The 20,179-nt window shown below is 58.1% G+C and overlaps 1 protein-coding gene across 15 annotated transcripts in view; it reads right to left on the bottom strand.

The window, feature by feature from the left end:
- RAPGEF1 (Rap guanine nucleotide exchange factor 1) overlaps positions 1-20,179 on the bottom strand; it is a 137,268-nt gene that overhangs the window by 18,530 nt on the left and 98,559 nt on the right. For 8 of the 15 annotated variants that reach the window (XM_086324475.1, XM_086324476.1, XM_086324473.1 and 5 more), the window contains 4 exons: positions 16,613-16,815; positions 14,432-14,590; positions 2,713-2,985; positions 1,180-1,260 (listed from right to left, as the gene is read on the bottom strand). In XM_086324475.1, the coding sequence (XP_086180601.1) occupies positions 1,180-1,260; positions 2,713-2,985; positions 14,432-14,590; positions 16,613-16,815 (716 nt within the window). The remainder of the gene's footprint in view (positions 1-1,179; positions 1,261-2,712; positions 2,986-14,431; positions 14,591-16,612; positions 16,816-20,179) is intronic. The other 7 variants (XM_086324482.1, XM_086324479.1, XM_086324481.1 and 4 more) reach the window with 2 other exon arrangements.

Here is a 20,179-nt window from a genome sequence, read left to right as displayed (position 1 = left end):
AGCTACGGCTCTGCCCGCTGTGCAGCACACCTCTGCTGACCTCCTAGTCACTGACGCCCTCAGCACCGCAGTGCTCACCTGACCCCATCACGCTTCCCAAGGGCCTCGTTGCTCAGGAGCACAAGGCAGCCCTTCCCCTCCTCCAGCACCCTGGCTTCTTCCCAGGAACCTGGCCCACCCCTCTCAGTGACCACACGGCCCTGGCACCCCTGGTCTGCTGCCCGGGCCGCAACAGAGAAGGGGGAACCTGGGAGGCGGGACACAAAGATGCAGAAACGTCCTCATAGAGGGTCACAGGGGGAGGGGAGCCCAGGAAGGTCAGCCTGGGACGGGCTCCGTGTACAGAGGCTGACCTGGAAGATGAAGGGGACACCTGGGGAAAAACAGTTCTCGGGGACCAGGCTGGATTCCACCAGAGTGGGAACTCCACCTCATTCTACAGCTTGCTAATACCTGAAGTGGGGCCTGCTTGTGTGGATATCTGAGGTGCTACAGGGTCATCATAATAAGAGTGACCATGCTTTCAATGGCTGGGCCCTTTGAGCTGACCCCAGAGGAGGACGGAGTACCCTCAGGGTACCCCCTCTAGAGACTGGGCCTGGCTCAGGGTGGGAGAGTTATTCTGGAAGGTTCTGCACTTGCTCATGTTTTGCTGCAGCAAAACCTGGACAGCTGACTACTCAGCTGAATCACGGCCCCTCAACTGCCTGGCACTGGCACAGCAGAAGACCAGGGCGACCACGACGGTGTGAGGCCTGGGAGTCTCACCAGCTGCCCTGGGAGCAGGGGCGTGGTCGTGGAGCATGCTGGTGGAGGGGTGTTGGTTTGGAGAGCTCAGTGCGGGAGAGAGAGAATTCCCCGCCTCAGAGGATGGACAGGAGACAGGCCTCAACACCGGAAGATGGGGTGGGAAGAAATCCCTGAGAGTAGCCAACCGGGGCCGAGCCAGCTGCTCTGTGATTCCCAGGCCAGCCGGTCAGGCTGCAGGGGACCCATACGCGGAAGCAAAAGCAAAGAAGGCTCCACTGGAAGCCCCGTCCTCTCTCTGCAGAGCCAGGTCGGCCCCGGGCCAGGCAGCTCTTGAGTAGGAGGCTCAGGCCGACGGGAGCCTCAGGCCGATGGGAGCAGGGCCGAGCCGCAGGCCTGGCCGCATGCACGAGGCAGCCCGAGGTTACTTACTCCTCGAGGGCGGGCCAGCTCCTCGCTGCTCTGGCCAGAGCAATACAGACTGACGTAGTCCCCCTCACAGGCGTGCTCACTCTGGGGGAGACAGGATGAGAGATACCCACCTGTGATGGCCCCGCCAGGCTGGCCCTGACTGGGACGTTCTTTCTCAAGGAGGGGAAGATGGTGCCCTCCATTCCCTGGGGATCTTCCCAGGGTCAGGGGACAAAGCTGTTTTTCCACTCCCTGCCTCTGTCAGAGGGGACTCAGATTTCCTGCTGGAGCTTCTCCAAAGTGCACTTTAGCCCTCAAAGTGCCCTGGAGGAGGCATACTCCTCCGTCTCTGCTGTAGCGGGGACAGCAGGGGCCACAGCATGGCACAGGGGGCAGTCACAGAGGGCAGGAGAATGTGGGACGGTGGGCAGTCATGGAGGGCAGGGGACGGGGGGCAGTCACAGAGAACAGGGGGCAATCACGGAGGGTGGGGGATAGGGGATGGGGGGCAATCACAGGGAATGGGGGGCAATCATGGAGGGCGGGGGCAATCACAGAGGGTGGGGATAGGGGACGGGGGGCAATCACAGGGAATGGGGGGAAAATCATGGAGGGCAGGGGCAACCGAAGATGGGGATGGGGGATGGGTGCAATCATGGAGGACGGGGGACAGGGGGCAGTCACAGAGGACGAGGAGCAATCATGGAGGGCGGGGGATAGGGGACGGGGGCAATCATGGAGGGCGGGGGATAGGGGACGGGGGCAATCATGGAGGATGGGGGATAGGGGACGGGGGGCAGTCATGGAGGACAGGGCAATCATGGGGGGCGGGGGGCAATCACAGGAGTGGGGGGCAATCACAGAGGACGAGGGATGGGGGATGGGAGGCAATCATGGAGGGCAGGGGATAGGGTACAGGGGACAGTCACAGAGGACAGGGGTAGTCACGGAGGACGGGGGGCAATCATGGGGGGCAGGGGGCAATCATGCAGGATGGGGGGCAATCATGGAGGGCAGGGCACGCAGGATGGGGGGCAGTCACGGAGGGAAGGAGACGCTGGAGGGCTGGCTGCAGGCGCCTGGACTTGTCCTGCCCTGTCCCCGTCCCCGGGCACAGCAGCCTTGCCCTGAGCCCGGAGGAGGCACTGCGGGCCGCCTGGCCACACGGCAAGCAGGCCCCCACCCCCAGTGCCACAGCAACTCTACACGCAATTGCCTCTGGGCCATCAGAGGCCTCTTTGCACTTCTCTAGAATCTCCCAACCGCACGGAAGACCAGCAGGATTTACACCTGATGATTAGGACAACAGATCGTCTCTAAGTAGCCACTGACCATCTGTGGAAAATCAGATCCTAGTTTGCTGGGAATCCACAGGGAATTCATTTCTGTTCTGGAAGCTGATGGGCTACCATCTCACCAGGGGGCCCTGTGCACCCCTCAGCCCAGCCACACTGCGACGGGGCCAATGTCAGCAATGGCCTCGACAGCGAGAGTGGGCGGAGGCTTTCGCAGAATGTGCAGCCCCGCGTGGAGGTGTGTGTGTTGAGTTCTCACCGAAGGCGTCTGGGGCGAGTCAGTGAAAGAGGTTTCGGAAGGAAGGCAGACAGTGTTCCCGTGAAAGCTGCTCTCCTGAGAAGATGAGAGAGGCCCGTCCAGGGTGCTGGGAGGCAGACTGGCCACGGGCGGCACGGCTAAGTCAGAGCTCTGAGACTGGTGGACAGGTGGGAAGTGTGGAGAGGAAGAGGAGGTAGACGGAAGGAAAGGCTGGACGGAAGCTTGGCTGTGAGGCACGAAATCCTGCGAGTAGGACCTAAACACAGACTTGTACTACAGAGTCAGAGTGGAACACAGACACGAACACGAGGGGAGGGAAGAGGAAAACAGACAAGAGAGAAAGTTGTTAGATTAACTCGGCTGAGTCGTGACGGGCCGATCGTGGTCTTTCGAACGAGGACACCACTCAGGCCAAACCACCCCTGCGGCCCTCTGGCTGGAGGTCCCCCAACCCTGGCTCGGCAGCCCCTTGAGGAGAGCCTGAAGACCACCCAGAGCCGTCCTCAGCGTCTACACGGCGGGACGCGGTGCCCCCCCAAGGAGAGCAAGCCCCCATCCCACACTGTGGAGGTGGGGGGTCCCATCCTCTGTCAGAAAATTGAACCTATGCAGCCCCATCTATGCCGACTGTCCTTCCAGGAACCTCATGACTGAACCGAGCGTATGCAGATACCTGGTCACATTTACTCATTTTGACTCTTTCTTTGATGAATCTCTCTGATTTTAGTTCTTGAAAGTCAAATACTGCAAGCCTTTTCAATATTGTAGTCACTTCAAATCCTTTTGGAAGGGAAGTGATAAGCCTTAAACGTGGTTGAAAGAATTGTGCTCCCAAAACACTAAAAATTTATGAGTACATTTCCCTTTCTGTCCATCTTTTTTCTTTCTTTCTTTAACAGACGAAGTGCAATGCCTCTGACGCCCCCTTTAGGACTGCAAGGCTCCATTCTCCGAGGGTCCCATCATGAAAGAAAAGCCTGAGATCAGGCTGGGCAGAGAGCAGAGCCTGGGAGCACAGACTTGGGCCTGGGCTGTGCTGTGGAAGGAGGGTTGGAGACCACCAGCTAACAGTCCTGGGGTGGCCAGGCCTGCCCACTGTCCTGGAGAAACGGGGACGAATGTGCAGCAGGGGCTGAGTTTGGAGCCCCCGCCAGGCTCACTTCCCACCATGAGGGGCTGGAACTTGACAAAAGCCCGCCCCCAAAAAAATAGGCACACCGCTCGCTCAGTTGTCCTCTCTACATGTTGGCATAGGATTTTTTTTGTGTGTGAAGCGTGTGGGATCTTAGTTCCCTGATCAGGGGTTAAACCTGGACCCCTGGCAGTGAAAGCAAGGAGTCCTAACCACTGGACTGCCAGGGAATACCCGGCACAGGATTTTTGAAATCCATGAAGCAAGAGGAAATGAAGACTTAAACTAATGAGAGGCTAAAGCCACTCATCACTTTAAGCGTTTCTCTAAAGCTACACTTCAACCTGGGGGGAGAGCTGCTGTCACACAAGGGACAGTCACACTCCTCTCTGCCCCTCATCAGCCTCCTCGGGCTGTGGATCACAGTTCAAAGCTCCCCCGCTCCTTGGTGAGGCCACGAGCCCCATGGCTGTTGATTTATATCCGACCCAGGGTACCTGCCTAGAAACTGACTGTCCCCACACATCTTACTCCCATCTAACTCAGAAGCTCAAGGCCAACCCAGACACAGGGGAATGAGCGAAGAAGCACGGCATGACAATGAGGCCTGGGTTCCTGTCGGTCTCATCTGTCCACATGCCTTCTTTGGGAAGAAGCCCGCGGCAGTGGAGCCCTGGCTCAGCTGTCCTCTCCCCAGGGCCGTGGGGCCTGAGCTTCCACGGGGCGCCCTCTCCAGGGCCGGCAGCCGACGCCTTCCATCTGACCTCTCAGAGCAGCCGTCCAAGCCAGGGCCTTGCTGTGGGTGGCGAGTCTGGCTCTGGGGGCTGTTTCACCTCTGGAGGATGCTCCCCCCACAGCCACAGGGAGGCGCTCTCAGTGGCTGAGAAGATGCCCAGAGGAGACCACGAGTGAAGTGCATCAGCCGAGGGAGGGGACGGCCCGGCCAGTCCCGGGAGACCGTCTGAGGGACCCCTGCGCTGGTTGCGCTGAGGCAGTGGCTGCAGACTCTCGCAGGAGTCCGGCCCCCAGGCCTGCCGGACACTCGCTCCCACACACAGAGGCCTTTCCCTGGGCCACGACTCTGCCTCGCTCACAGTTCACCTACAGTGCTGCTATGGTCGGAACATCGGTGCCCCTCCAAATTTGTATGTTGAAATCCTCACCCCACCAGATGCTAGGGTCTGTGCTACAGAAAAGAGGCTCTACCCTCTGCCATGTGAGGACCAAGAAAAGTCCGTGACCAGGGAGAGGGCCTCACCCAACCATGCTGGCCTCCGGAACCACGAGAAACACACTTGCTGTTATAAGCCACCCAGGCTGCAGTAATCTGTTATAGCAGCCACAACGAACCAGGCCAAATGCTGGCTCTGGGGTCCTGACGTGTGCTCACTGACACCCCCACATCCCTGAAGCATGAAAACGCACAGAGCACTGGAGTGGGCCCTGCAGTAACCAAGCCCTAACTTATACACACGCGTGCACGTGCACATACACACACACACAGTGGGTGCCTTTTCTGGAAGCTGAGATAACTCCTGAGGGCACGTGCGCAAGTCATACAGACCTGCACTCAGGTCCTGAGCTCTACTTGTGTGACCTCGGGCAGGGGTTGTGAGTTTTGGAGCCTCAGTCTCCTCCTCTTTAAAGCGGGGATGGAAACAGCAGTTCTTCCCTCCCAGGGGCTCTGTGTGCATTTACTGAGACACCCTGTAAGTTTGGCTGGGTGACAAGCAATCAGCATCAGCTCTCCTCTCCTGCCCTCCAAAATACCCTCAGGAGCGCCTCGAAAAACAGAGCCAAGGCGTTTAATTAACTCAGTACATACTTACTGAATGAGGGAATGCTTAGGAATGGCTCCTAACACTGTTATTAACCAAGGTGCCCAGAACGTTGCCTGACTCAGCAGTGTCTCAACGGCGGGTGCAGGGGGTCGTGGACAAGCTGCCTGGGCTGTGCGGGTGTGGGTTCGCAGGGGAAGCCACTGCGGGTGAGGACGGCAGAGGAGAGGGGCGGCCGCCAGGGAGAAGGGAAGGAGGGTGCGTGTCTCTGGGACAGAGCGGCTGGCTGCCCTTCCCTCCTTCCCTCAGCAACAACCAGGCTGCCTGGGCTCAGCTCTGGTATTCTAGCTATGCGGTCCTATGGGACAGCAGCCAGGCCTGAACATCACCTTCAGGGGGCGGCGGTGGTGGTAGGGGGTGCGGGGGAGACATAGGGCTGCTCTCTAATCACCACCAGGCCGGCCCCTCCCTGGCCCTGCAGGCTCATGCCCGTACTGCAGTCAACAAATCCAGTATCCACCGCCTCCCACAAGCAGTGTTTCCAGGCCCTTTAAGATCACATTTATTTCACAAGGGCAGGGAGAATGCAGGGCTGGCCATGGAGCAGAAAACACGCCTTCACCACAGCCTGGAGTCTATTTTAGGATCTGGCTGGTGCCGGGCTTCGCTGCTGCGCTCCGCGGCAGGAATTTTTATTTATAGCTGGAGTAAGACTGTCTGGGCCCAGGAGTCTATAATGGGCCGAGCTGCCTGTTGGGAGGCGGCATGTTTCTGCGGGAGATCTATGGGGGCTCGAATGACTTCTGGGGAGGAGAAGGGGCACCTGGCCCCCCACGTCAGCCCTGATCTCACAGTCAAAAGTGCCAGCAGGAGCCATCTTGTGATGGTGGGGATGGCAGCTATTCTCACTGAAGGTGTCTTGCTGGGCAGATGAGGTGCTGAAGGTTTTATGTGAACCACCTCATTTACTCTGCACCAAATTATAACCCTCCTTACGAAGATGCAGAGACAGGCTGGAAGGGCAGCCATGGACCTAGTAAGCCACAGCTGGGCTCAGCTCGACAGAGATGCTGCTGGGACAGCCCCCTCACACTCAGGGAGCACTCTGGGCATGTGACAGGCCCTAAGCTTGCGATCCTGCAGCTCTGCAGGGTCCGGTCTACTCACTTCGCTCGGAGACCTCCCGAGTGATGACCAGCCTGCAAGAGGCAGTGAGCCAAGGCCTGACATACACGTCAGATACGTAGAGCAAAGGTTTACCCTCGTGAGAGACACAGGAGCCACTGACTCTTTGAACTACACAGCTGAGAGAACCACCGAGTCTTCTGGGTGTAGAGGAGGAGGGAGACCGCCTTGATGGGTGGCCAGTCATGTGCTAGGTAAGCAGAGCTTCCTGAAGCTGGCCAGGCACCAGTTTCAGTGCCACTTCCTTTCCATTATATCCTGGCATGAAAGACGACTAGGGACAGGCCCTGCGCTGTTGGCAAGAAAGCAGGAAAGTAATCTTCATAAGAAAACCTCTGATTCCTCAACATGACAGACATTTCATCTAATCCCTGTGACTATCAGAAGGCCGGGGCCCAGAGAAGGCGGTCAGCATGCCAACAGCCGAGGGCTGGAGCTGTAGGCCAGAGGACCTTGACCGTTACGGCTACTCCAGGGTGACTCGGGCAGGCCCCAAGCTCTGAAGAACATCCAGCCCTGCCAATCACAGTGACTCCATGGTGACTCGGGCTCCACGCTCTGGAGAATGTCCAGCCCTGCCAATCATGGGAAATGCACTCATCTGAGTGAATGGACTGACTGTGGCCGCCAAGTGCTCGGGAAGTGAAGAAGTCGCCAGAGATCAGTCATTACTGTACACCCTTGGCTCCAGCAAGGCTCGTGACTTCAGGGTTTTTGAACACTACTTGGTGAAAACAGATAAGCTCTTGGACAGCTTGTTTGGGGGCTTAAAGTTTTATCTATCATTTGGGAGAAAACATATTCAAAGGAGCTGTAATTCGAGGGTGGTTTGGGCTTTCTTCTCCTATAGTGAGCCGGTGGGAACCACAGCCCAGGGCCAGTCCTGGGCTCAGCGGAAGCGGCCTTCAAACAGGGCCTGCGAGTGTCCGCACAATATGGGCCTCAGTTATTTCTCTTGGAAGGAAGTAAAGCTTTTAGCCGACGCAAAACACACAGCCTCGATTTCCTGGGGAGGGATCTCCTGGAAACAACCACATCTTATTCGGTTCTCAGATGGGACATGACCCTTCCGAGGTCACCAGGAAGGACCCTTGATAATGGTTCTTCTCACTCCATGGGGCAAACTAGCCACAAGACTGCCTGTCTCCTCTCTCCTTCCTGGGCCCAGTTAACTATGTGTTTACAAAAGCTGTCTTAGGCCCAGAGAGAACTTCCTTCTTTGAGGTGCCTGTGTTAATTTTTAACTATTACATGTTAGATAATGTCAGAAGCAGAGTTTCTGAAGCCAAGTGGCAGGGTCGGAGGCCGATGCTGAGAGCTCCTGTGCTCAAGGCGAGGAGAGACACTGCTGTGGGTCCTGTTGTGGGAGCAAGGAGCCAGCGCCCAGCTCACCCAAGGAAGGCGACACTGACGTCACGTGTGTCCAAAAAATGCCTTCTCTCTTTAAATTCATTTAAAATTCTAATTTGTAATTCTACAACAAAGGATGTAGAAGAACAAAAACGTTCTGCTCAGGAGAATTTTAGGACAAGTGAAAGCAGGAATTTACTACGTTTTCTCTCATGTTTCATACTTTTGCATTTGAATCACAAGATCTTCCTTGAACACACTACATTTTTGGCCAATGGTTTCATGGCTAATTACATTTTTGTGAGAACCTCCAATACATCTTGGGAGGCTCTGTATATTCCTTAAATATTAAGCTTAGGGCTTCCCTGGTGGCTCAGTGATAAAGAATCTGCCTGCCAGTACAGGAGACACAAGCTCTACCCCTGCTCCAGGAAGACCCCACATGCTGCAGAGCAACTAAGCCCATGCTCTAGAGCCCGGGAACCACAACTACGGAGCCCACGCAGCACCACTGCTGAAGCCCGTGCGTGCTAGAGCCAGCGCGACGAGAGAAGCCACTGCAGTGAGGAGCGCGAGCACAACGAGAGAGGACCCCGCTCACTGCAGCCACGGAGACCCGGCACTGTCAAACAAATAAAATCGTTTTAAGAAATGCTTTTCTGCATTAAAGAAAGAAACATTAACCTCGATAACGTCAACTCTTCATAGGAAGATTTAGTACAGATTCCACAGTGATCTGAATTTAGTTCTAGAAATACAGCTCCACTATTTTTCACTCAGTGCGGCTTTACGCAGCACAACAGGGGCTCTAACTCACACCTACTCTTAGCGCTCTATGGAGAGCCTGCGGCTACACTCTGTCCTGCATCAGAACACTGTCAGGACAAAGAAAGCGCATCTCTTGATGTCCGCGCACAGGCTTTTCTTTCTCCTGAAACTTCTCGGGTCTCAATGCTTACTGGCCATTGAACAATTCATAGACATCAACCTGACACTGTACTTTTCATGATGGGGATCTGATTCTAACCTCAGCTGACTTAAAACTCTTATCTAGTGGTTCAGCTTCTCTAGTCTGGTGTCTCCATCTCCAGAACATGGGTAAACATTCCATCACAGAACAGGAAGAAGAGCCCCTGACAAGTTGCCAAGCAGCCTGAAATCACAAGAGTAAAGGCAACCGTCAGCATGTAGCCAGCACCCCTTAGGGGTCACGTCACACAGGACATTCCCAAGGACCCGGGGGCCTTGTGGTCCCTGACCAGCAGGACTGTCACGGACTACAGTAGGTCAGCCGTCATCAGCGAGGGGAGGCAGGGAAGTTCCTGTCTGAAGCTAGTCTGCAAGAGCTGTCCACAATGACATGAGCACCGACAAGAGTCAGGGCGTCTTTAGGAGGGACAGAAACAGCAGGGGCAGAGCAGCTGCTTTGGCGAGCCCCCAGGACAAGATCCCTAGGCCCCGGTCCTTGGCCTTTGGGTGTCCACCGCAGGCAAGGCAGGCTCACCCTGGGCTCAGGGTGGGGGCCTGACACAGAGCCAGGCTTCTACCTCTACCTGAAGGGGTTAGGAACCCACAGGAGTGCTGGCATGCCCATGCCTCCTTCTCACAAGGCTGTGTCTGGGCTCGGAGCAGCAGTAAACTCAGTCACACTTCAGGGATACGCTGGCTACACGGGCACCTGGTTGTTGAGGAAGGGCAGAAAGGCACAGGGGGAACGTTTTGGAGGAGCCACATCGCACTTCAACGGCCCAGCAGACTGGAAGAGCCTGTGAAGATCTCAGGGCAGACTCAGAGGGGCCTGCAAAGACTCCCGCGTGGGTGGCAAAATAGCCCTGCTTTCCTCGCTGCTGACAGTGCTGGGGGCCGCTCTCTAGGAAACCCTGGGAGGTCGGGCAGGCCGACGGAACAAAGAGCCCAAGAGAGGTCAGCTCAGAGATGAACCTGCCTGCCCTGGGCCCCTGGTACTGCCCACGGACCCTCCCTCTTCTCTCAGAGTAAGTTTGCTCCGAGCAGGCGGGAAGCCAGTGAGGAAAAGATGTCAAGAAGACACAGGGGACGGCGGGGGCCTACTTAACCAGCAGGAGGGCACACCTGCTGTGGTCCACAATCTTCCTTCCTGTCTCCCTCTCCTTCTCTGTTTGGCCTTTCCACCTGTCAGATGCCTTTGTCTCAGTGATGGCTGGTGACAGGAGACCGAGGAGGGGGCGGACAGAGTAAGCCTCTCCTGGGCAGGGTGCTAGAAGGGCCCGTGTGCTACAGTGTGGAAGCCTGGCCCGGCTCTCGGAGGATCACGGCCAGCAGCTCTACCCAGCGTCCCCATTTAAACTGAAGTCCTCAACAGGACACACACGACTTTCTTACCCGAGAGATTTTTAAAAACAGAAGACAGTCATTATGGGTATTTCTGAAGTTCTTCTTCTGGGTCTTCTAGAAGTTTTGATTCTCCAGAATCATTTTGGAAGCCAAGATAGTAAAGAAAATATTTCAACAGAGTCCTAGCATCCAGCTATATCTCTTGGTGACAGTTAATATCAGTGAGCCAAGAAAGAATAGGCATAGAGGGAGGTGGCTTTTGTAACATCAGTGTTGTAATGTCCAGAGGACTGGAAACCCTAATAGTTATTAACAGGTTCCCAATAATATTCTGGTCAAGGGTAAAGTGAATATGGACCCAACTCAGAGCTTCCAAGATTTCGCACCACTAGGGTTCAGAATAGAGAAAGTGCAAGCCCAAGAAGGGCCACAGTGGGAACAGCAGTGGGAATCCAGGGTGGTGAGAGAAGGACTGGGGCTGAAGGGACGTGAGTTCGGGGGGAGGTGGGAGTCAGGCAGTCAGCATGGGCAAGGCCGCAGCGAGGACAGGGCAGACGGCCAGGGGTACGAGTGATGGAGGAGAATCCAGGGGTGGGAGGAGGACGCCAGCGCCACATCTGAGAGGTGTACCTCAGTGGGCCTCCCTCAAACACTTACCCGTGCGCCAAGGGGCAGGCATACTGCAAGGCCTGGTGGAATTGAAACAGGCACGAGGGGGCCGGCCGCCCATTCCCGGGGGTGGCTGCACCTAGCTCTCCACATCGTTCTGGCCTCACAGTAGCTCATCATTTCCCTGAACACCTTCTTCTACCAAACTGGTCTTAATGTCCCAGATGCCACATGTCTGAGCAGCTGTTCAAGTCTCCTAGAATCATAGCGCATGCCGGGAAGGAAAGGGGGTCTGTGGACCGGGGGCTAAGCAGACCCAGACAAAGATTGTGAAGAGGAGGGTGGGCACCTCCCAGGAACGGCAGCAGGACACGTCTGGGCACAAGTGGGGAAAGAGCGGTCAAGGCTGGGCCCAAGCCCAGAGGGCAGCACCCAGGAGAAAGCAGCAGGTTGCGACCGAGGGGCAGGTTGTGTGAAGGGCTGGCTGTTGCTACCCCTCCGGCCGCTCTCCCTGGACCTCAGTCCTGAGAGTTTATACTTGAGACAAGCTTCTACTCCCCATCTTCAGGCAGGTCCCTCACTGACCTTCATTTCCCTGAAACCTTAACTGGCCATCAGACCACAACTCAGGCGCCCCCTCCTGACACCATCCTGCCCCCACTGCCCACAGCCTTCCCCAGACGTCTGTGACTCTCACCCTGCTGCCCACGCCCTGCCTGAGCCGGAGTCTCCTTTCCGCTTGACTCATTCTGCCTACTCCCTTGCACGGGCTTCTCAAGGACGACGGGCCATCCTGCTTGCACTGGATCCTTCTGGCTGCCTGACCCCCGTTGGGAGTAGCTCCGTTCTTAGCAAATTAAATCTTCCGTGGGATCCCAGAAAAGTGACTAGGAATGCTTCTGCAGCACCTCCTTCATGTTAAATCGACCAGTGCAGGCTCACTGCTCTGCAGTTCCCTCAGCAAGGTTTCCAAATTCCTGTTACAAGGCAGAAGCAACAGGCCACTGGGCAAAGAACTTCATATTTGGCACCTGCTATTTTCCTATGAGGCAGCTCTTGGGAATTCCATGCTGGACTGATGACACAAGTCCAGGGATGAAGGAACAAAGACATTTGGCAATGAAGCGCTGCTCCAAGAGCACATCAAAGCCCTCTGTCTGGGGCTCATCTCAAAATGTAAGCAGAGAATATACATGAAAAAAGTATTGGTATTACAGCTAAATAATTTCTCTGGGGTTTCTGCATTTCAGATGTCAAGTATTCCATATATTTAGGCCATTACTAACATCTCTTGAGGCCTGGAGGGGCTTCGCTTCAAGTGAACTAAAGCATCCTTCTTAGCTCACTCCCCTCAGGCTCCTCTGTGGAGCTGGTGCTGAGATGCAGGATGCTGTAAGACTCCTCTGTGTGCTGAGGGGAAAACTATGACATACTCATACCCCAGCTTAATCTAAAATGTCCTCGAGTTCTCTTTAATTCTATAGTATACAGTCCTGTTCATTCAGTCTTCTCCCCAAACTATTCAAAAGGGATGTTGTAGACATTCTTAGGAAAACTCACACTTACTTTCTGTTCGCAGAAGAGAGAGGAAAAAAAAAAAAAAAAAAAAAAAACCACATCAAGACCTAGGATTGTCTCAAGGCCAAGTTTTGCAAGATTTGTGAAAAGAGCTGCCAGAGGTGGCTGCTGAGGAAACAGAGGTCGTCTGTGCACCAGAGCCAGGGAGGGGTGGGGAGTGGTCCTGCCTTGCCCGGCGAGGTCTGGGAGCTGAAGGGAAGACTGCATCCCAAGGTCCCCTCAATGGGGAGGACCAGCTTCACCTGGGCGCTGGTGGCTCCCAAATATGGAGAACAGACAAAACCACACTGGGAACCCAAGCTTGGAGAGGGCTCTGATGTCACCAGGTCAACCCGGTCATTCAAGAGGGCAAAGGAAGTCCAAGCAAGTGAAGACATCTGCCCAGGCACTCATGCACAGGATCAGAACAAGCCAAGACTAGAACCCAGAACTCTAAGACAACAGCAATAATGACAGACGTGCCAAGCTTACTACCTGCCTGGCAGTTTCTTGTGATTTTACTTAATCCTCCCACTCACAGAAGAGGAGGCAAGGAAAAGTGCCACCCTAGAGGACTGAACTTGAGGCCTGGGAGGATGTGAGTCACCTTGGGACAGGTCCACCGAGCTCCCTTGGAGAGTCCTTTCCTGAGCGCCGACACCCAGGGTGCCACTAGACAGAGTCAGCAGGAGGTGCGGGCGGTCAGCTTCTTGAACAGATGCAGACCCCAGAGGAAGACGGCAGACCCACGCAGCCTCCGAGGTGTCAGCGCATGTGTATCTGCAGACAGCAGGCCAGCCCTCCTCCTGCCGCCCCACCTCCACAGGGTGACCTGCGGAAGGGCCCGCCCAGCAGAGGTCGAGTCCACTCTCCTCCCCAGGCTGCACTGCCTGGGGCCTGACCCAGAGGACGCATGCCAGCCCTACGATGAGGCCTTATGATACCTCCAAGTATCCATCTGTCTTCCTGGAGCCCAGCCAACTGCCCTGTGAACAAGCCCAGGCTGGCCTGATGTGGCAGACAGGTCAGGAGGGTCACTGCCAGACCAGCCCCCGCTGGGGTGCCAGGGATGTGGGCAAGTCCAGCCCTTGGCAGCCAGGCCTGTCCCGATCAGCACAGCTGTGCTGCTAAGCTGTGTCCTAGGCAAGGCTTCCCTGGTGGCTCACCTGGTAAAGAATCCACCTGCAATGCAGGAGACCTAGGTTTGATCCCTGGGTTAGGAAGATCCCCCGGAGAGGGGAAAGGCTACCCATTCCAGTATTCTGGCCTGGAGAATTCCATGGACTGTATAGTCCATGGGGTCACAAAGAGTCAGACACAACTGAGCAACTTTCACTTTCTGGCAAGGACAAACGGTTACTGCTCTTTAAGCCACAGGTTTTGGGGTGATTTGTTACATTAGCAAGAGGTAGTGAAAGCTAACTGACACAGCTCTCTTAACTTCAGCTCCATCGTACTGGGTACAGCCTGCTCTGCTTCCTACGTGAGGAATACTCCTTTTTAAACACAGAACACTACAGGGCTGACCCAATGCCCAGTGGGAGAACAGAATAAAAAGGCCAAAACATCTCTGCCAGTTTACGTCTGAGTGATGATGCCCTGAGCGTGGCCACCAGGAGTCCCACCCCAATCCGCCCCAGCCACTCTCACCAACCTTCGGGCCACCTTTCCTGTCTGGGGTCTGTGGAGGGCTGGAGCCGGCGACAGGCAGCAGCATGCATGTCGGGAGGCATAGGCCACGAGGGAAAGGTCTCGCTCCCCAGGTTCCCGGTAGCGAGTGCAGGGAGCGACTCACCGAGGGCACAGGTAAGCTGCCGTGCCGGCTGAGAAAGGAGTTAGAGACGGACACACTGATGCCCTGAGCGGCACTGCCGTCCTCGGGGGTGAAGGCCACTTTAGTTTGCTGGACACAGTAGGAGACAGAGGAGAAGGAAGAAGCAGCACAGGAGGCCTGCTGGACAGAGGAGCAAGGGAGGAGACGGGGCAGGAGGGAGAGAAGCAGAGAGCAGTCAGGCACGTGCGCATGGACGGGGCAGGCTGCTACCCGACCTGCCGGGACCTTCTGGAGAGGGAAGGCTTCTCGGCCCAGCTAGGGGTCAAGGATGCCCGTCGAAGGCGAGCTGGGGGGTGGGTGCCCTCTTCACTCCTGTGAAGAAGTGGCGGTAAGATGGAAGGAGCCACGCGGATTTGTGTGGGCACCCCAGCTCCTCCGCTTCCTTAGGGCCCCGGTGCTCCTCTGTGGGAGCGACCACGCTTCAGGGTGCAGAGCAGGAGCCAGGCGGCCCGGGCCCTAACCTTGGCCTTGCCATGTGGGGCTGGCTTGGCGTCGGGCGTCACACGACGCTCTCTGCATCCGGCAGATGGCTGTGTGTGTGTGAAGCACCTAGAACCAGGCCGCCTTCAGGGCACATGGGCCCACAGGTGTACCTGTCATGCTCACTTCTGTCTGGAAAACAGGGTCACACTTCTCACACTGGCACCGGAGAAGGGGCGCCCAGCAGTCACACACGGGGTGTCTCACGTGTCCCGGCTTCCGCTTCTGCTGGGGGCTTTGAGCCCGTCTCTCCAGCTCTCTCAGCCTCACTTTACTTAAAGTGGGGGTGACAGGGGCCACGGGGGAGGGGATATTCACAGGATGTTTGCCCATCCTCCAGGGCTCCCTGGCAGCCTTTCCCCAGAGAGCCCCTTGGACCGCCGCCCCACCTCAAGGTGAGGTGATGTGACTCTCACGGGGCTGGGACTCAAGCGCATCCCTCAGGGCTCTCTCCCCAGGGCTCGGCTCTGTGGGCACCACAGGACACAGAGGACACCCAGGGCTGGGCGATGGACACCTGTGTACCCAGCAGGAGGGGCTGAGAAAACCAGATCTCAATCAAACTGGCCTAGCTGTTTAACTAAACATTTTAGGTCAGGGGTGTCTGAGGCAGGCATCTATGTGTCTGTGGTGAACAACAGAGACTCACATTCGGGCATATTCAGCTGTCTGTGGGGAGAGCAGGGCAGGCGAAGAGCTGAGACCTGAGCACAGCTGGGGAGACACAGCTGGTCAGTGCAGGACTGGAACCCAGACCCCCGGCCTGAGCCTGGCCCACCTTCCACAAGACAGGCTGCCCCCGCCCCAGAGGCCCCTGTGCAGGGGCAGGCTCGGGGACTCTGGGACCGGGAATGGGCTCAAGGCCCAGTTGCAGGACTGCTGAGGCCCAGGCAGCTTCCAAGAGTGACCTGAGGACCTTCACCGTCCGGCCATCTGCCTCCCGGAACAGCCGGGGCAGCGTCCCCTCGCAGGGGATGAAGGCGGCCCTCTCTGGTTAAGACGAGCAGACTGGTCAGCACGAGAGCAAGACAGCACGTGCAGCTCTGACGGACTGCCCTCCTGGGTGTACTCTTCCTAGAGAGCTCGGCTGGACGGGGCGCTTCGATTCTAGAGCCTGACCCCAGGCCCCGAGGTTAGTAAACTGGTGGCGGAGAGAAGAGGGTTGAGAGGTGCACCCGAGTGCCCCCGCTGGTCCCAGCGTCTCTCCAGCCTGCCCACGGCCAGACGGCCCCTCTGTGCTGCCTACACGGCATCCTGACACAGGAGGGTTCTAAAGGAGGAAGGGCGTGCCGGCCTGGAACACAAGCGGCTCTGTGTCAGCCGCCTGCTTCCACAGGGCTGGTCCTCACTGGGCCAGCCCCGGCTGGCGGTGCAAGTGCTTGGGCAGTGAGGCCCACCATGTAAATTGAGGCCACAGATGGCCCCGCACAGACCCTGCCCTGTGCTCTGATTGACTCCCTCCTTTCGGGGAGGTCTATATTGGAGCCACAAAAGAGAGAGAGAAAAAAAAAGACTGTCTACAGAGAAAGCAAACATTCTGAGTACAAGCCAGTCCCAGCTGCAGGGGCCCGCTCTGGAGGAGCAGCCACTCCTGCGGGGGGAGATGTGAGCAGGAGAGCAGGCCCAGGGTCCTGGGCCACTCGTGGGGGGCCCCCCACTTACCAGCTGCCGCTGCTTGGGGGGCAGGGCGGGGGGCGGGGCGAGATCGTGTGCGGCGTCGCCGGTGCTGAAGGAGTCGTTGAAGCCATACACCTCCATGAGAAGCTTGTTCTTCTGCTGGTACACGTGTTCCTTCTGTGGTGTCTGGTAGAACATGGAAGGCTGTGGCTCCGAGTAGTCCTCAAGCAGCTGCATGTAGGCCAGCACTGCGCACACAGAGGGACCAGGCTGGGCGGGCCACGCACAGACTCCCGCCTGCCCCGCAGCGGCCAGGGAGAGGGCCCGGGGCAGTCTGCGTGACCGCCACGTGGACCTGGGTACCGCCCGCGTATCACGCGGCCTCTGGAGGAGAGGGTGGCATGGGTGTGGGGCGGGGGGCAGGCTCTGCGGGAACTCCCTTCCTTTCCCCTCCTTCCCGTGAATCTGGAACCACGCTGGGAAACAGCCTGTGTTTAGAGAAGCGCAGGGGCACACCCACTCCTGGCGAGAAGCCCTTGGGGTTTTCCAGCCTCTCGAGGACAGGGCCGTGGCTGGGGTGCAGGCTGCTGGGCCCCCTGCCCATGCCTCCATTCTCAGCTCCTGGACCGTCCCTGGGGCTTTCCGCATGTCTGTTGTGGCCGCTCTTCCTGCAGCCCTGCGAGCCCGACGCTCCCTCCTGAGCGACTCAGGTCACCGAGGCCCCTCACCCGCATCCCCGGCCCCGGAGCCCCTCTCAGCCCCGCGCTCCATCCCTTCTGGGCCCTTCTTGCGGCTCCTCATGAGCTCTGGGTTTCTCCTTCACGAGAATGGGTTTCTCACATTCATCTGATCGTCACTGAGCACCTGCGACGCGTCAGGAGCTGACCGAGGTGCTGGCGCTCCGCAGGGGCCAGCAATGGCTCTTAGACCCGTAGGGGGCTGACCCCCTCCCCAGGGAGACAGAAAACAGGCCGAGATGGGGGTGTCCCACAGAGGACGGTGAAACAGGGAGGCGAGGGGGCTTCTCCAGAACATGGTGAGGACACGTGGAAGGGTCTTCCAGGGGGCACAGAGCCCCAGGCTGGGGCCAGGGTCCGCAGGGCAGTGCTCTGCGGACAGTGGGGCCCGCGTGGCGCGGGGCCGTGTGAACCGGGCAAGGAAGGGGCCTGAAGCACGGAAAGGCCCCCACCTCAGGAGCTGGCTGTCTCGAGAAGCTGGGAGAAGACAGTTTGGGGGTGCTGAGGCTGTTCAGGTGAAAGACCCCATGGGGGTGGGGACAGCGAGCGGTCTGACTCAGGAAGAGTCATCAAATCGGGGGCAAGAGGATTTACTGCTTCTCGCTTGAGGGCGGAAGCTGCTGCCTGAGGGCAGGGACCCTGTGCCTCCCGGCGGCTGCTCTATCACCGGAGTCTCGCACACCAGTTCACAGAATGAGCGAGCGAACAGAACCCACGGCCCAGCATCCGCCCTGCCGTGCTGAAGCGGGCTGCAGCCCCCGTGGGTCTTGAGGAGGCCCTGCAGGTAGGCAAGCCGCTCCGGCCACCAAATGTCACTCTCCCGTCCTGACAGAGGCTGTCGGGAAGCTCCTACTCCAGAAGGCCGCACGCTGAGGGCAGAAGCACTCAGGCGGGGCGAACAGACCCTCTCCTCTCTTGGAGCCCCTCAGGCAGCCGAGACCTGGCCCCTGAGCTCCGACTCGAAGCTGCAGCCTCACCGTGGAGCAGCCGGCTCCTTCCTGCTGGGCCCACGTGGTGCCACCGGTGGAGCCCTCTCCTCACGCGGGACGTCTGAGGGGACCACATTTCTTCTCCTCACGCGGGGCATCCGTGTGGACCGCACTTCCTCAGTCACACATGGGGCGTCTGTGTGGACCGCACTCCCTCTCCTCACACAGGGCGTCCATGTGGACCGCACTCCCTCAGTCACACGCGGGGCGTCCATGTGGACCGCACTCCCTCTCCTCACGTGGGGCGTCCGTGTGGACCGCACTCCCTCAGTCACACGCGGGGCGTCCGTGTGGACCACATTCCCTCAGTCACACGCGGGGCGTCCGTACGGACCACATTCCCTTAGTCTCACATGGGGCGTCCGTGTGGACCGCACTCCCTCTCCTTACACGGGGCATCCGTGTGGACCGCACTCCCTCTCCTCATGCGGGGCGTCCGTGTGGACCGCACTCCCTCTCCTCACGTGGGGCGTCCGTGTGGACCGCACTCTTTCCTCACACGGGGCGTCTGTGTGGACCGCACTCCCTCAGTCACACACGGGGCGTCCGTGTGGACCCCACTCCCTCTCCTCACGTGGGGCGTCCGTGTGGACCCCACTCCCTCAGTCACACACGGGGCATCCGTGTGGACCGCACTCCCTCAGTCACACACGGGGCGTCCGTGTGGACCCCACTCCCTCAGTTACACACGGGGCATCCGTGTGGACCACACTCTCTCCTCACGCGGGGCATCCGTGTGGACCACACTCCCTCAGTCTCATGCGGGGCGTCCGTGTGGACCGCACTCCTTCAGTCACACGCGGGGCGTCCGTGTGGACCGCATTCCCTCAGTCTCACGTGGGGCGTCTGTGTGGACCCCACTCCCTCAGTCTCACGCGGGGCATCCCTATGGACCGCACTCTCTCCTCACACGGGGGCGTCCATGTGGACCACACTCCCTCACCCCACGTGGGGGCATCAGAATAGACTTTACTTCTCACTTCCAGTGGTGACGGATCAGTCCCATCTTCAGAGCCAGACCTTCCTGAAGACCCTAGAGGGTTCTGATGAAATGACTGCTGGAGCTGACTGAACCTGGGGGCCTTACGAAGCAGGGAGGGCTGGCCAGGAGAAGAAGCCCTCTCGGTAACCCCGATCTACTCGTGTGGACCCACCCCGCCCCGCCCTCCCCTCCTCCAGATGGTGGCGGGAGCTCTGGGGTGTCAGCGGCCTCTGTACACACGTGTGCTCGGCGGGTAAGGTGCTTTCGTCAGGAATAAGTACTGGCCTACTCAGTGTGACTGTGCATGCCCCAGGAGGGAGCAAAGGGGTGATGGGGCCAGAGAGGAAAGGACACCAGCTCCGAGGCTGAGAAGCCCCGGGCCCTGGGGTGAGGGCACAGGGTACACAGCCGTCAGTCTGGAGCGGGTGTGTCCCCCTTGGTCACAGCTCAGCGCCACAAGCACCCTGGGTTCCAACATTAAGACCATGGCAATGACAAGTTTGCAGGGCTGTCTTCTGTGCTTTCAAATGACCAGAAAGTTGCCTTAACTGGAGAGCTAAACCAGTCAGACTTTCAGGCTAGCTGGAGAGGCACAGAAGGAAATGCCCCTGGAGCCTCTGTCTGCAGCTCCCTCCACGCCCTGGCTTCCTGTGAGGGAACTTCCATGACAGACGGGAATGATACCCTCAGCCCCATGGAGCTAGCTCTCCCTTCACACCGAGGCCACTACCCAAGCAGGGGGCATCCAGGGCGGTCACTAGGCGGGCACCCTTCTGGGCACGGGCCGAGCACACACACTTGTCTGGGGTTGGAGCGTGGGTTCCACACCCAGGTCACAGCAGTCTCCTGCCAGACGCTCCCACCAAGGCCAGGGCATCCTGGGTGGTGGGCTGACGTGGCTGCA

This window comes from Bos grunniens, chromosome 11 (assembly GCF_055505025.1).
Source record: "Bos grunniens cultivar Pamir isolate PY7600 chromosome 11, Bosgru_T2T1.0, whole genome shotgun sequence".
Taxonomy (NCBI): domain Eukaryota; kingdom Metazoa; phylum Chordata; class Mammalia; order Artiodactyla; family Bovidae; genus Bos; species Bos grunniens.
This window is presented reverse-complemented; position numbering and strand designations above follow the sequence as displayed.